At 45.1% G+C, this 13,913-nt stretch overlaps 1 protein-coding gene across 1 annotated transcript; it reads left to right on the top strand.

Annotated features, from left to right (window-relative positions):
* The first annotated feature begins 2,002 nt into the window (after positions 1-2,002).
* PROZ (protein Z, vitamin K dependent plasma glycoprotein) lies at positions 2,003-12,448 on the top strand. The gene is made up of 8 exons (XM_016212888.2): positions 2,003-2,063; positions 2,446-2,609; positions 4,877-4,901; positions 5,548-5,661; positions 6,604-6,735; positions 7,117-7,202; positions 11,016-11,133; positions 11,934-12,448. Exons 1-8 carry the CDS (start codon positions 2,003-2,005, stop codon positions 12,446-12,448), a joined length of 1,215 nt encoding a protein of 404 aa, XP_016068374.2.
* Positions 12,449-13,913: the final 1,465 nt, after the last annotated feature.

The raw sequence follows: 13,913 nt of genomic DNA, 5'->3' as shown, positions 1-13,913 counted from the left end.
ACCATGCCCTCCAGGGTCTTTCCCTGTCACCCTCCACACCCTTCCCCTGCTCCGTAAGCTCCTGAGGCTCACTGTGTTCAGATTTCTCTCCCAAAGGGAGCCTCTGTGATGGGCTTGTCAGAAATGGCCCCATATTGCTCTGTACCTGCTAATCTTCTTTTCTTTTTTCTTTCTTTTTTTTAATTTTTAAATTTTATTTTTGTTTAAAATATTACAGATGTCCCTTTTTCTCCCCAATGGCCCGTTCCACCCCATCCCATCCCCCTCCCCAGTCCCTCTCCCCACCATTGTCCGTGTCCTTGGGTTGTGCATATATGCATATAAATTCTTTGGTTACTCTCTCCCCCTCCACCCACCCGCCCTCCTCCATCCCTCTGACATTCGTCAGTCTCATCTATGCTTCCATGTCATTGAATCTATTCTGTTCATCAGTTTATTAAGTACCTTAGATTCCATGTATAAGCAAGATCATGTGATGTTTGCCTTTCGCTGCCTGGCTATTTCACTTAGCATAATTTTCTCCAGGTCCATCCATACCGTCCCAAAGGGTACGAGATTCTTCTTATTTACAGCTTTATAGTATTCCATGGTGTAAATGTCCCACAGCTTTTTGATCCACTCATCTACTGATGGGCACTTGGGCTGTTTCCAGATCTTAGCTATTGTAAACTGTGCTGCTATGAACATCGGGGTGCATATATTCTTTCTGATTAATGTTTCAGGATTCTTAGGATACATTCTTAGGAGTGGAATCACTGGGTCAAAAGGCAGCTCCATTTTTAATTTTTTTTCAATGGCATTCTTATACACCAACAATGAACTTTCAGAGAGAGAAACTAAAAAAGCAATACCATTTACCATTGCAACTAAAAAAATAAGATACCCAGGAATAAACTTAACCAAGGATGTAAAAGACCTGTACTTGGAAAACTACATGACACTGAAAAAAGAAATAGAGGAAGATTTAAACAAGTGGAAGAATATACCATGCTCATGGATTGGAAGAATTAATATCATTAAAATGTCCATACTACCCCAAACAACTTATAAATTCAATGCAATTCTTATTAAAATACCAACAGCATATTTCACAGACCTAGAACAAACATTTCAAAAATTTATGTGGAACCAAAAAAGACCCCAAATAGCTGCAGCCATCTTGAGAAAAGAGAACAGAGTGGGAGGGATCACATTACCAGACTTCAAACTGTATTACAAAGCCACTGTAATCAAAACAGCCTGGTATTGGTAAAACAACGGGCATATAGATCAATGGAACAGAACAGAGACCCCAGAAATAGGCCCACGCCATTATGGTCAGTTAATATTTGACAAAGGAGGCAAGAGTATCCAGTGGAGTAAAGACAGCCTCTTCAACAAGTGGTGCTGGGAAAACTGGACAGATACATGCAAAAAAATGCTATTCTTTTCTTGATAATGAAACGTGACATTATTTCTCCCTCCTTCTCTCCCCTCTCTCCCCCACACCTAGAATGTAGGCTTCAGGCCACTGTCTTGCTCTCTGCCGTATCCTTGGGCTGAGGACACCTGGCTGGGGTGGAGGCCCACCCGAGCTTTCTGCTCAGCCTGCTCATTTGTGCGAGGATAGGTGGGCTTTTCCCAGCTCTATCACCCTGTCTCCTTGGACAGGACCTCCTGACTTCACCCCCCAAGGAGTCTACCCAGCTGTGTCTCCTAAATACCTCAACAAGGCCCTCTTTGCTTTGGCTTTTATTTCTCTGCTTTTATTCCCCCTTTTTGCCTTAAACATAAAAATACAAAACAGGAGCATACATTTAGAACGTTGAATGTGCCCCAGAAAATTCCATGCAACATGTCCTCTTAGAGGAAAACACTTTCCTCATTTTTGGCTTCTGTCTCCTGCTGGGCTCCACGTTTTAGGGCTGGTGGTCATTTTAAGCAGCCTCCCTGTGTTGTGAGCGCAGGCCAGGGCGGACTTTGGCCCCCGTGTTTGCAGGCCTGTCCCTGGGCTGTGGTGAGAATGGCGGGCTGCGTCCAGCTGCTCCTGCTCCTCCTGGCCCTCCACCACGCCGAGCCCTCAGGTTGGTGTCTGCTTCCTAACCGCATCCTTCCGGACAGTGTGGGTTTGGTCAGGCGGCTTTTCCTAGGACAGAGGAGCCCCTGAGTGGCCAGCAGATCTTAACTCAGCTCCCCAAATAGCCCTCCTGATCTCTTTCTCATTCATGGCAAAAAAGTGGGAAATGATGGTGTCCCTTGGGGTCCTTCCAGAAGAGATGCCCAGAAAGAATCAGGGGGATGAGAGGTTGAGCCTGCTCTGGTGGGGACAGGAAAGGTGGCAGCCAGGCCCCAGGCAGACGGCAGGCAGTCATGGCACCGTGTACCCTGGTCCCCAGGAAGCGGGTATCGCAATTCGTGGGGAGTCCACCAGTGTGATAGCATCTGCACTCTTATCTTGCTCCGCAGTGTTTCTTTCCTCCCCAAAAGCAAATGAAGTGCTGGTAAGATGGAAGCGTGCTGGCTCCTATCTTTTGGAAGAGCTCTTTGAGGGGAACTTGGAAAGAGAATGTTATGAAGAAATCTGTGTCTATGAGGAAGCAAGAGAAGTATTTGAAGAAGACAAGAGAACTGTATGTACCCCCAGCAGGAACTCACCCACTTTCTAAGTATTCACATTTCTGCTGCCTCGGAGGGCATGATTTCTCAAAGAGACGAAGCTGAATTAACAGCCTGCTTACTTACCTGCGAGGCTGATTTAATCCTAATTTTATGGCTGGGAAAACAGAGACAGAGAAGTGAAATAATTTTCCATGTCTAGGATGTAGGGGACCCGGGTGCCAACTCAGTTCCACACCCCTAAACTCCTTCTGATTAAGCAAATTAGGGCACTGATCAATTTACTCATCACGGACGTCACTCCGCTTTCCTGGCTCTGTCAGAATTTGATATTTTTTAATGGAGACCTAATTGTTTCAATGTATCATCAAATTTTTAAGAAACAAAAATCCTCTCTAGAGTGCCTACCTAGTAAGAAAATCTCTCGTAATCTATAGTTTGGATTAAGCAATAATCTATCATTTGGATTAAAAGTGACCATAGGTATGCTCTAAATAATATAGGCAAACCATTCTCACTTACTCATTAGTGTATCAGGAGAAGAGAAACAAGTCCAACCTGATAGGCCGAGTGCATATTTGTGTGTAAATATTTCAGAATAGTAAAATATTTCATGAAGATCTCCTAGTTTTACATACAAAAGCAGCAATATTTAAAGATATCCTGAATAAAATACCGACTTGTTTCTCTAGTATATTTTTTAAATGTTTTTTAAATCATCATTTCTTGCATGCTTATATACGAGAGGACTCTTCCGAAGTAGACCATCTTTAACCAAACTAGGAGAAATTCAAACTTTCTGCTAAAAGGAAAATCGGGGGGGGGGGGTATTTTTCAATTACAGTTGACATTCAATATTATTTTATATTCGTTTCAGATGCGCAGCATAGTGGTTAGACATTTATATAATTTACAAAGTGGTCCCCCGATAAATCTAGTGCCCACCTAACACCCTACGTATTGACTATATTCCCTAGGCTGTACTTTACATCCGCATGACTACTCTGTAACTACCAATGTGTGCTTCTTTTATTTTTCTTTTTTCTTTTTTTTAAATATATCTTTATTGATTTCAGAGAGAGGAAAGGAGAGGGAGAGAGAGAGATGGAAACATCAATGATGAGAGAGTCATTGATCGAGCCCCCATCCCAGGCATGTGCCCTGACTGGGAATCGAACCCCGATCACCTGGATCCTAGGTCAACACTCAACCTCTGAGCCACGCCCGGCCGGGCTGTACTTCTTTTATTTTATTTTTTTTAATTCTCACCAGAGGATATGTTCTTATTGATTTTAGAGAGAGGGGAAGAGAGAGGGGGAGAAGCAGAGGGAGAGAGCATCAATGTGAGAGAGAGACAGCGATTGGTGGCCTCACAAACGGGCCCTGAGCGGGGACTGAACCTGCAACCTAGGTATGTGCCCTGACAAGAAATCGAACCCACAACATTTTGATGTATGGGACAACACTCCACCCTACGAGCCTCCCAGCTGGGGTTACCAATCTGTACTTCTGAACCCCTTCACCTTTTCCCCCAGGCCCCCAGGCCCCTCCCGTGGCAGCCGTCAGTCTGTTCTCTGTATCTGTGAGTCTGTTTCTGTTTTGTTTGTTCATTTATTTTGTTCTTTAGGTGCGACATGGGAGTGAAACCATATGGTATTTGTCTTTCTCTGTCTGACTCATCACTTAGCATAATACCGTCTGCGTCCATCTGGAAAACTGTCCTCTTAATTGGTACTTGTGACACCATTCGGGTTGTTACAAGTCCAAGTGTGGTTGGAGAGAAACAATCACTCACTTACTCTCTAGGCTTTAATTCTGAGTAATTCTCCTCATTTTAGATACCCCCACTCAAACTAACCTTCCACACGCACACGCACATGCACACGCACACTTTTGATTTTTTTAATTGTTGTTTAATTGGCTTATAAAAAGCAATATTAACTTTTTGTATGTACATCCTGCACTCTGCAGACTAAGGACGTGAACGGAGGCTGGGCCCCTGGAGGACAGGGGTGGCCTTGGGGGGCCGTGGTCATGGTGTCTGTACCGACTATTATTGCTCCTTCCTTAAACAGGCTACAGTAAATACACATGAAATAGGATGTGTCCATGTGTATTAAATAGGGTACTAAGTAAAGAATTGTGCATCCTCTGTTTCAACCAGTGTTTTCCTATTAAGTGGATAAAATCGTCATTTTATTATCTTTATGCCAATCTACAGGAGAAAACATAAAGAAAACAAATAATCTCTGTGCAACACTTCTATATTTTAATTTTACAGGATGACTTTTGGGAAAAGTATATGGGTAAGTGGTTTTCCTCAACTCTCGCAAGGACTCTTCCCCCTTCTTTCCCCTGGAGGTGAGGTAAGGCATTCCCCGTCTCAACCCTCAGGCTCCTGACACTCCCCGAGGGCCAGGACAGGACAAGGGCGGGAAAGTGCCCAAGGTCCCGCAGGGGTCAGGGAGATGTTCCTTTGGGGGTTTGGGTGGCAGAGGCCAGAGACTCCCCTATCCGGAGCAGCTCCTCTCATTCTTGTGGCCTCACAGGCTCCCTGGGGCCTCTTGCTGAAGGGGCAGAGCCTGGGTAATTTGAGGAAAGTGACAACTCAGCCTAGGCTTGGGGGGGATGCAGGGCATCCCTGCGGGAGGAGCTCCCAGCAGGCCACAGTGTGGGGCCGAAGGGATGGGCCAGGGGAATTAGGAGAAGAGCTGAGGCCGCCAGCAACGGCCACCAGTCACCATGGTCGCTCAGCAAAGAAAGGTGGCTAAGGAAGGGGACTTAGACATCATGGGCACACCACATGTGGGCGGGGGGATCCCAGGGACACATGAAGAGCACCTGGCAGCCTGATCCTGCCTTCTGGTCTCCTGGACTGCAGGGCTAGGGGACGTCAGGAGGACCCAGGTGATGCCACCTGTGCAAGGTCCTCACATCCCTCCCTCTTGGCAGGTGGCTCCCCATGCCTCTCCCAGCCCTGCCTCAACAACGGGTCCTGCGAGAACCACATCCGCAGCTACACCTGCACTTGCTCAGTGGGCTACGAGGGCAGGGACTGCGCCTTTGGTGAGCCCCCACCTGCCCTGACCCATCCCAACTGCACAGAGAGGGGCTCCCAGGAGTGAGCAAAGGGTGCCCATGGGAACCCAGCTCCAGCCCACCTCCCCACTGGAAATCATTCTGTGAATGGCCCTCCTACCTCCTAAACACACCTCCCTACAGTGTCCATGGCTTAGTCCCCTCCTTGCCCTCCCAAACCCTCCCCCACCTAAACCGTTGACAATGTACTCCAGAGAATTCCTGGAACCTGATCCATTCCAAGCAGGGGTGATGGGGTCTGGAGGGTGAGTCTGTCAGGGGGAATCCCACACAGGCTGGCTCAGAGGTGAGAATGGGGAGAAACCAATTTCCTATCAATAATTATCAGATATAGAAATAAACTCACTTAATCCTTCCAATGTCTCTCATCAATACAGTGTCAGTTTTCTAGGGAAAAGTATCATTTGCAGCCCAGATCTCTGCTCCAAAGTCCAGCTTTCTATTCTAACTGCCACCTTGAGAGCCCCACGTAATGTTATGCAGACATCCCAAACTTAATATGGGCCAAAAGTTCTGATCTTCACCCCACACGTGTCCCTTCCCCCATCCCAGCTGCTCAACCACCCACAGGGGGTCACACTAGAACCCTTCCTCCCCACCCCACCTTGATTGTAGCAGGAAGTGAAGGTTGAGAAAATGGACAGATGCTTTGCAATATGTATGCACATACTTCCACAACCAAGTTATGTTTTCTGAGGACCAATACACGGGCTGTCACCCACTAAACCTTTGATTTCTCCCTGCACATTCCTGAAGGCAGAAGTGTGGGAGATGCTTCTATGAGGAACCAAAAATATGAAAAGAATGAGAACATTTGGACTGAAAAGCCAGAGCCCCAAGGCACAAGGAAATTTTAAAACGACTATTTCCATGTTAGCACTTCTCTTTTTCTCTTTGTTTCTTTTTCAGCTAAAAATGAATGTCACCCATTGAGAACTGATGGGTGTCAACACTTTTGCCACCCGGGACAGGACTCCTACATGTGCAGCTGTGCAAAGGGGTATAAACTGGGCCAAGACCACAAATCGTGCATCCCACACGGTGAGTTCTCAATCAATGAGAAATGAGAAAAGGTGGTCTCTCTTTTCTACCCTGTAGGCTCCCATCCACAACTGGGCTCATTCTCCTACAATAATGATTGAAAAGTCACCTCTTCTCTATGAGATGAAGAGTCACCATGGCTCAGCCAGTCCTCCTGGCCTCCATGCCAGAGCTTGCCTGGGTCATGGCAGTATCTTAGCTAACCCACAGGCCCGAGAGCAGGCGACTTCATTTCACTCTGCTCTGTGTCCACATGAGTTATTTCAAAATAATGGGCATTAAGAAATCAGGTTCAAATAGTTCCCACCATTTGAGCAGATAAAACCTGATGTTTGACTTGGAAGGCACTGACTTTTCTTACTTTGTCACCACAAATGGAAGACAAGTGTGCGTGTGGAGTCCTGAATTTTGAATGCATCACGGCAACACAGACGGGAAGGCAGAATCTTCAAACGTTCCCGTGGCAGGTAACAGAAACATTTTATAAACAGGTTTTAACTTTTAGTTATAGATTTCATCCTCCTTGTCATTTCCATGATCTTTGCCAACCAAATAGAAACACAACGACTAAGTAAGAGGCATCCTGATTTAGGTGAACTATTTACTAATCTCAAAATCATACTTCAGAGCACTTTCTAATGTCGAATTCACAATGTTGGCTGAGTTCATTCTTTCACCAAATAAAAACATAGTTTTATTCATAGCCACCGTGGGCCTTTCTTATGGACTTCGAAAACTATTCCCAATGTCATTTCTCTCAGAACACAGGCATCCTGGAGTAGCACTTGGGGGGATAAGTGGACATGGGGCCTAGCGAGCAACCACAGGGAAGGCAAAGGGCCAGAGCTAAGGGCACAGGCTCCACTCCCCAACCCCCTGGCTGGAGCTCCAGCTCCATTATTGTATGCAGGACATTTCTCTTCTTTGGCATTCATTTTTGTTATTTTTCAGTTTCTCACCTTGACTGGTTTGGAAGTTAAACATTCTGTTTCTATTTAATGGCCACTCTTGACATTTAAACATTCATCTTTAACATGCCAATATATAAAGTTAGTATTTTTACACACACCCCTCCTAAATTATTTCAAGTACCTCACCCTAGGCCCATCTGCTATTTTAACCAGTATTTTATTTTCTTGTTTTTTTTAGTAACTCTACAAAATAGGTATTATTTTTATTATTATAGCTTATACCACCAATGTAGGTTTTATGTTTTCCAGTTTCCTTGCCTCTAATGCAGATCAGATCTTTCTTCTGCTTGAAGTACACTTTTTTTGGTTAATCCTCGCCAGAGGATGTTTTTTTCCCATTGATTTTTAGAGAGAGTGGAAGGGAGGGAGGGGGAGAAGTAGAGAGAGAGAAACATTGTGCCTCCCGCAGGCACCCTGACCAGGATTGGGCCTGCAACTCAGGTATGTGCCCTTGACAGGGAATCAAACCAGCAACCCTCAGTCTGTGGGCTGACACTCTGACCACTGAGCAACACCAGCCAGGGCCTGAAGTACACTCTTTAGAACAGCCCTGTCAATAGAAATATAATGTGAGCCACATATGTAACTGAAATATCCTAGTCACACTAATGAAAGTAAAACAGATGAATTTGGATAATGTATTTTATTTACTCCAGTATGTCTAAATACTATTATTTCAACATGTAACAGACATAAAAAACTGAGATACTTACATCTTCCTTACTAAATCTTTGACATCTGGGTGTATTTTACACTTGGAGAACATCCTTATTTGGGCAGTCACCTCTCAAACGCTCAGTAACCATGTGGCAACCATGTTGGACAGCCCAGCTTTAGAAGTTTCTTGAGAGGGTCTGTGAGTAATGAGCTTCGTGTGTGTCTGACACTTTAAGCCGGCTGAGCCAGCAGAATCACTTGGCTGTTATGTGGAGCCCTGAACGGACAACTAAGTAGAGCTCAGTGACTACTGTAACAATGCAGATTTGAAAGCAGACTGAGTGGCCTGGCCTGTTTGGCTCAGTGCTCAGCGGACTGAAGGGCCCTGGGTTCAATTCCAGCCAAGGGCACGTACCTCGGTTGCAGGCTCAATCCCCAGCCCTGGTTGGGGTGCGTGTGGGAGGCAAGCAATCGGTGTTTCTGTCTCCCTTCCACTCTCCCTGAAAAGCAATGGAAAAAATGTCCTTGGGTGGGGATTAAAAAAAAAAAAAAAGGGGGTGGGAGATAAAATGATAGACAGGGACACCACCAGAATGGTCTAGTTATCTATCAGCTGGTGCACTTGATCTTCTGCTGCTTTTTCTCCTTAAGCCTTCTTTTTTTAAATTAAATTTATTGGGATGACATTGGTTAATAGGGTCTTATTCATCCGCACATCCTCACATCGTCTGCGTCAGTGCACTAAGGCAAGCCTCAGGATACGGGGGGTGGGGGATGATAGAGGGCGGGCTGTGTGCAACCAAAACGCCACGAGCGACAGCGGATGTCTAGGTCTGCCGAGGGCACCACTTTCAGCCTCCCAGCCCACTCAAGGGAACCTCAGTTGCCACTTTCATCTATAGAAGTAGCATTAGTAGCAATGAGGCCAGGAGCTCAGCTGTGAGGTGGGCATTCTCTACATACGAATCAAGCACGTTTGGAGACACACTGGTTTAGCAAGCTAAATACTGTTAGATTTTTACTCTGGTACCATAAATAGTTCTGAAGTTATTTAACTGAATTAATTAACTGGCCTGGATATAGAGTTGAAAATTATCTTTACAACTTGTTTATTTCTAGATAAGAAATTGGCGCTGTGTTCCACTGCACTCTACTACCAGTGTAGCAGACTAATGCTGAAAACACCATCTTCCCTCAAACTTGGTCTTATCCACTCATCAAATAAAGATAATACAGGGGTTATAGTGAGGATTAAAGAAAAGGTATCTGACTTACGTAGGTAGTCAACAAATGGCAACTACTACTAATAAGCACTTAAGATTTCCAGAAATGAGGCTACGCTAAAGTTGAAAAACTTGTATACTTTGCTTAGCATTTTTTATTTTATTAAGCTACTAAAAATAATTAACATTTCCTGAGCCAGCACTTGTGCTAGGAGGGTACATGTCTTATTTAACCCTCAAAATAACCTCATATTTCATGTTTTATATCCCTGGTATCATTCCTTCCTCTGAAATCTCCCTTGTCTGGTATTAACACTATTAATTAGTGTTAGCATGTAATTCCCAGCCCCTTGCCCAATCTTCTACTTTTAAATTATATTTATATTTACAGTATATGTTTTATAGGCAGTATATAGTTGGCTTTCAATTTTATCTAATCTGACAAATCCCTGCCTTTTAAATGGGGTATTTAGGCTGTTTTATACTTATCTAGTTAGGTCTAAATTCATAATTTTGCTGTTGGTTTCCTATTTTTCCCATTTGTTCTTTTTCCATTTTTTTTCTGACTTATATTGGATTACTTACATATTTTTTTATTCCGTTTTATCTTCTTTGTTGGCTTATTAGCTAGAATCCTGTTTTGCTTAGTGGCTGCGTTAGGGTGCAGTGTCCTGTACCCGGTACAGCGGCTGCGTTGGGGTGCAGTGTCCTGTACCCTGTACAGCGGCTGCGTTGGGGTGCAGTGTCCTGTACCCTGTACAGCGGCTGCGTTGGGGTGCAGTGTCCTGTACCCGGTACAGCGGCTGCGTTGGGGTGCAGTGTCCTGTACCCGGTACAGCGGCTGCGTTGGGGTGCAGTGTCCTGTACCCGGTACAGCGGCTGCGTTGGGGTGCAGTGTCCTGTACCCTGTACAGCGGCTGCGTTGGGGTGCAGTGTCCTGTACCCGGTACAGCGGCTGCGTTGGGGTGCAGTGTCCTGTACCCGGTACAGCGGCTGCGTTGGGGTGCAGTGTCCTGTACCCGGTACAGCGGCTGCGTTGGGGTGCAGTGTCCTGTACCCGGTACAGCGGCTGCGTTGGGGTGCAGTGTCCTGTACCCGGTACAGCGGCTGCGTTGGGGTGCAGTGTCCTGTACCCGGTACAGCGGCTGCGTTGGGGTGCAGTGTCCTGTACCCGGTACAGCGGCTGCGTTGGGGTGCAGTGTCCTGTACCCGGTACAGCGGCTGCGTTAGGGTGCAGTGTCCTGTACCCGGTACAGTGGCTGTGTTAGGGTGCAGTGTCCGTCTTGCTCTGTCACAGCCTGTTGTACCTTCAGCTGACACATTCCCTCACTGGTTGTCTTTGGAGTCTATATTCTTAGCCACCAGACTATACAGCCCCTAATCCTACAAATGATCACTAGCTATTTATTGTCTGTTTCGGTTTTTTAAGGTAAAACTAACAGATTCCAAAGGAAAAGACTTCTGTGGTGGTGTTATAATACAGGAAAACTTTGTGCTGACAACAGCAAAATGTTCACTGTTACACAGGAATATCAGTGTGAAAACAAGTAAGTATTTTAGCACGCATTCTCAGAAGACCACACTGGGAATAAACAATAGCCCATGTAGAATGAAAATTTAAAAACTAGAATTTTGTTTTTAACGCAACACAGAAGTGAATTTAGCTTCAGCACTGAGACACTTATAAAATGAGAAAGCATATGTAAAACACCTAGTGGGATATGTAGGCATAGCAAGCAGGCAAATGCTGATATTCAGTCTGAGTCCCGGCTGATAAAAATATAACTTAATTTGATACTGAAATGGAGTGGCTGTGGTATAACAGATAACTGACTAAGTCAGAAGATCTAGGTTCAGGCTCCCCCATCCCACAAGACCATGGCTGCAACCTGGGGCTTACCCCTAACTTGTCTGTGCCTAGTTCCTCATCAGTGAAAAATAGGCAGTAACTTCTATCTGCAGGGGGGTCACAAAGGTTCGATGATCATCTCTCTATAATGACCTGAAGAACCTTAATGTATTTCACTCCTCATCCTGGACTATTTTTCAGTCAACAAAATGTCAGCCCAAAAAACTACTGAACAGGCAAGTTTTTAGTAGCTTGAATACATTCCTTGTAATTTCTTCGTACTTTTTACCATTTCACCAAAATAACTCACTTTGCCTTTTTTAAAAAGGAGTATGAGGAATCAGTTGAAATGCTTCATTCTATAGATGAAGAAAGATGAGTGCAATTAGCCACAGCATGTTTTATCACGCCCAGCCTCTGCCTTGTCATGGGGTTAGTCTCTTATTATTGTAACCTTAAACTCAGACTTTAGAAACCAGTGACTGTCCATTATTTCAGATTTTCATAGAACAAGCAATGACCCACTGACGATCAAGGTGAAGAGCATCCATGTGCACATGAGGTATGAAGAAGAGACAGGGGACAATGACATTTCGCTGCTGGAGCTGGAGCTGCCCATCCAGTGCCCAGACATGGGGCTCTCCATCTGTATGCCTGAGAGAGACTTTGCAGAGAGCATCCTCATGCAGGGGACACTGGGCCTTCTCACTGGCTGGACACTCAATGGCTCCGAGCTAAACAACACACCGGAGCAGCTGTTCGTCATGCACATGGACAGTGAGGAGTGTGGCACAGCCCTTAATGTGACCGTCACGACGAGGACATACTGCGAGAGGGGAGTAGCAGCTAGAGGGGTGCAGTGGGCGGAAGGCAGCGTGGTAGCCAGAAAACACAAAGGCACCTGGTTCCTGACAGGGATTCTGTGCTCAGTGCCCACAGCAGAGGGCAGACAGGAGTTTCTTCTCACCAAGGTTTCAAGATACTCATTCTGGTTTAGACAAATCATGAAGTGACTAAACCCAGCTAGTCAGAAATAAAAAGGTGTGGTAAGATTGCACATTTTAATGCAAGCATGGAGTTAAATTGAAATTTCACAGCAAAACATTTGTGACTGCCTCAAAGCCACCCACTCAATCTACAAAACACCAGTTATTTCTTATGACAGTGATTTTCAACCGGTGCGCCGCAAGGATTTTTAAAACATGCCATACCTGACCATTTGGTCAGGGGCAAAGATTTCTTTTCCCTTAGATTGTCAAATAAAAAAATGTCAACAGCCAATACAATAGCCGTCCAGTGTGAATGAATCACAATTATTTTTGTCAATCGGCAAAAAACATATTCTTTGGTGTGCTGCAGAATTTTAGTAATTAGCTTGTGTGTGCCATGAGATGAAAAAGGTTAAAAATCGCTGGCTTATGGGCTCACTACCAAGTACTGTGAAAAGTTCTTCCCTTGGGGCTTTTTATCTAAACAGAGACTTTAAGAGAATGGGAGATAAGAGTGACCTCATAGTTGTGCCAGGTTTGCCAATTGCCCATGTAAGTGAAAGGGTTGCTCGGGGTTGGAAGAAGCAACTAGAAGACAGCAGAGAAGAAAATAATACTGAAGGGAATATGTTATATAGTTTTAGGGAATCAGAAAGCACGAGAAACGCTGAAAGAGGACAGGCAGCATGGGGCCTTCAAACAGGGCTGTGTGCTCGGACAGGCACTTCCTGCGGAGGGAAACCTCCCGGGACAGGTTCCAGGGAGCTGGTGGCTCAGGGCCAGCGGTGCTTAGTCTCTCCACTCTGCTTCTGAACCAGCTGGCTGACTCCCAGTTATTTAACACCTTCATGCCTCTCTCCTGGGCTCTAAATGGAATAATAACAGCATCTACCAACCGGGCTGAGTTAAAAATTAAGTGCTGAATCACAGCAATTATCTATTGTCATCATGAAGACTGCAGCTTCAACACCAGTCAAAAGACAGTACTCGAGTCCAGCCCCAAACTGTGCTTCCCTGCAGATTAGAACTCGACGTGGGAGACCGAGTTTGTGCCAAAATGAAAAGTGAGGGCAATGGAGAGAAATGATGTCTACTTTTAAGTTAATCTCTTAACTCTTAAGGAAGTAGCAAAACTGCTCCTCAGCTAAGTGCATATAATTTCCAGTCTCCCAGTTTCCTTGAGTGAAATGAAATAGAAGAGCTTCAATAGGCCAACTGCTCTGTAGACCAGCAGTTGGTGGAGAGAGGGTAGCTCTAACTCCAGGTGCACATGCAAGGGTGACAGTGGTCTGCTGGGGACTAGTTATACAGAGCTGTTGAAGAGCAGGGAGAATGTTTTTTAAGGGATTAAAAATGTGAGTTGATTTAAACACCCTTTTGAGTGAAATACAGGAAATTTATACACAATTCACATTTTTAAGTCTTATAGATCTTCAAAACACTATGTATCTCCTTCATTTCTGACATTATACTTTCACCCCAGAATTAC

Source organism: Miniopterus natalensis, chromosome 2 (genome assembly GCF_054644295.1).
Source record: "Miniopterus natalensis isolate mMinNat1 chromosome 2, mMinNat1.hap1, whole genome shotgun sequence".
Taxonomy (NCBI): domain Eukaryota; kingdom Metazoa; phylum Chordata; class Mammalia; order Chiroptera; family Miniopteridae; genus Miniopterus; species Miniopterus natalensis.
The sequence above is the reverse complement of the archived record's forward strand: the minus strand, read 5'-3'. Positions and strand labels throughout refer to the sequence as shown.

Excerpts from the sequence above, each read along its gene's own strand:
- PROZ (XM_016212888.2), top strand. The coding sequence starts at position 2,003 with ATGGCGGGCTGCGTCCAGCTGCTCCTGCTCCTCCTGGCCCTCCACCAC. Across the intron at positions 2,064-2,445 it reads CCACCACGCCGAGCCCTCAG|TGTTTCTTTCCTCCCCAAAA; the intron begins GTTGGTGTCTGC and ends CTTGCTCCGCAG. Across the intron at positions 7,203-11,015 it reads TTCAAACGTTCCCGTGGCAG|GTAAAACTAACAGATTCCAA; the intron begins GTAACAGAAACA and ends CGGTTTTTTAAG.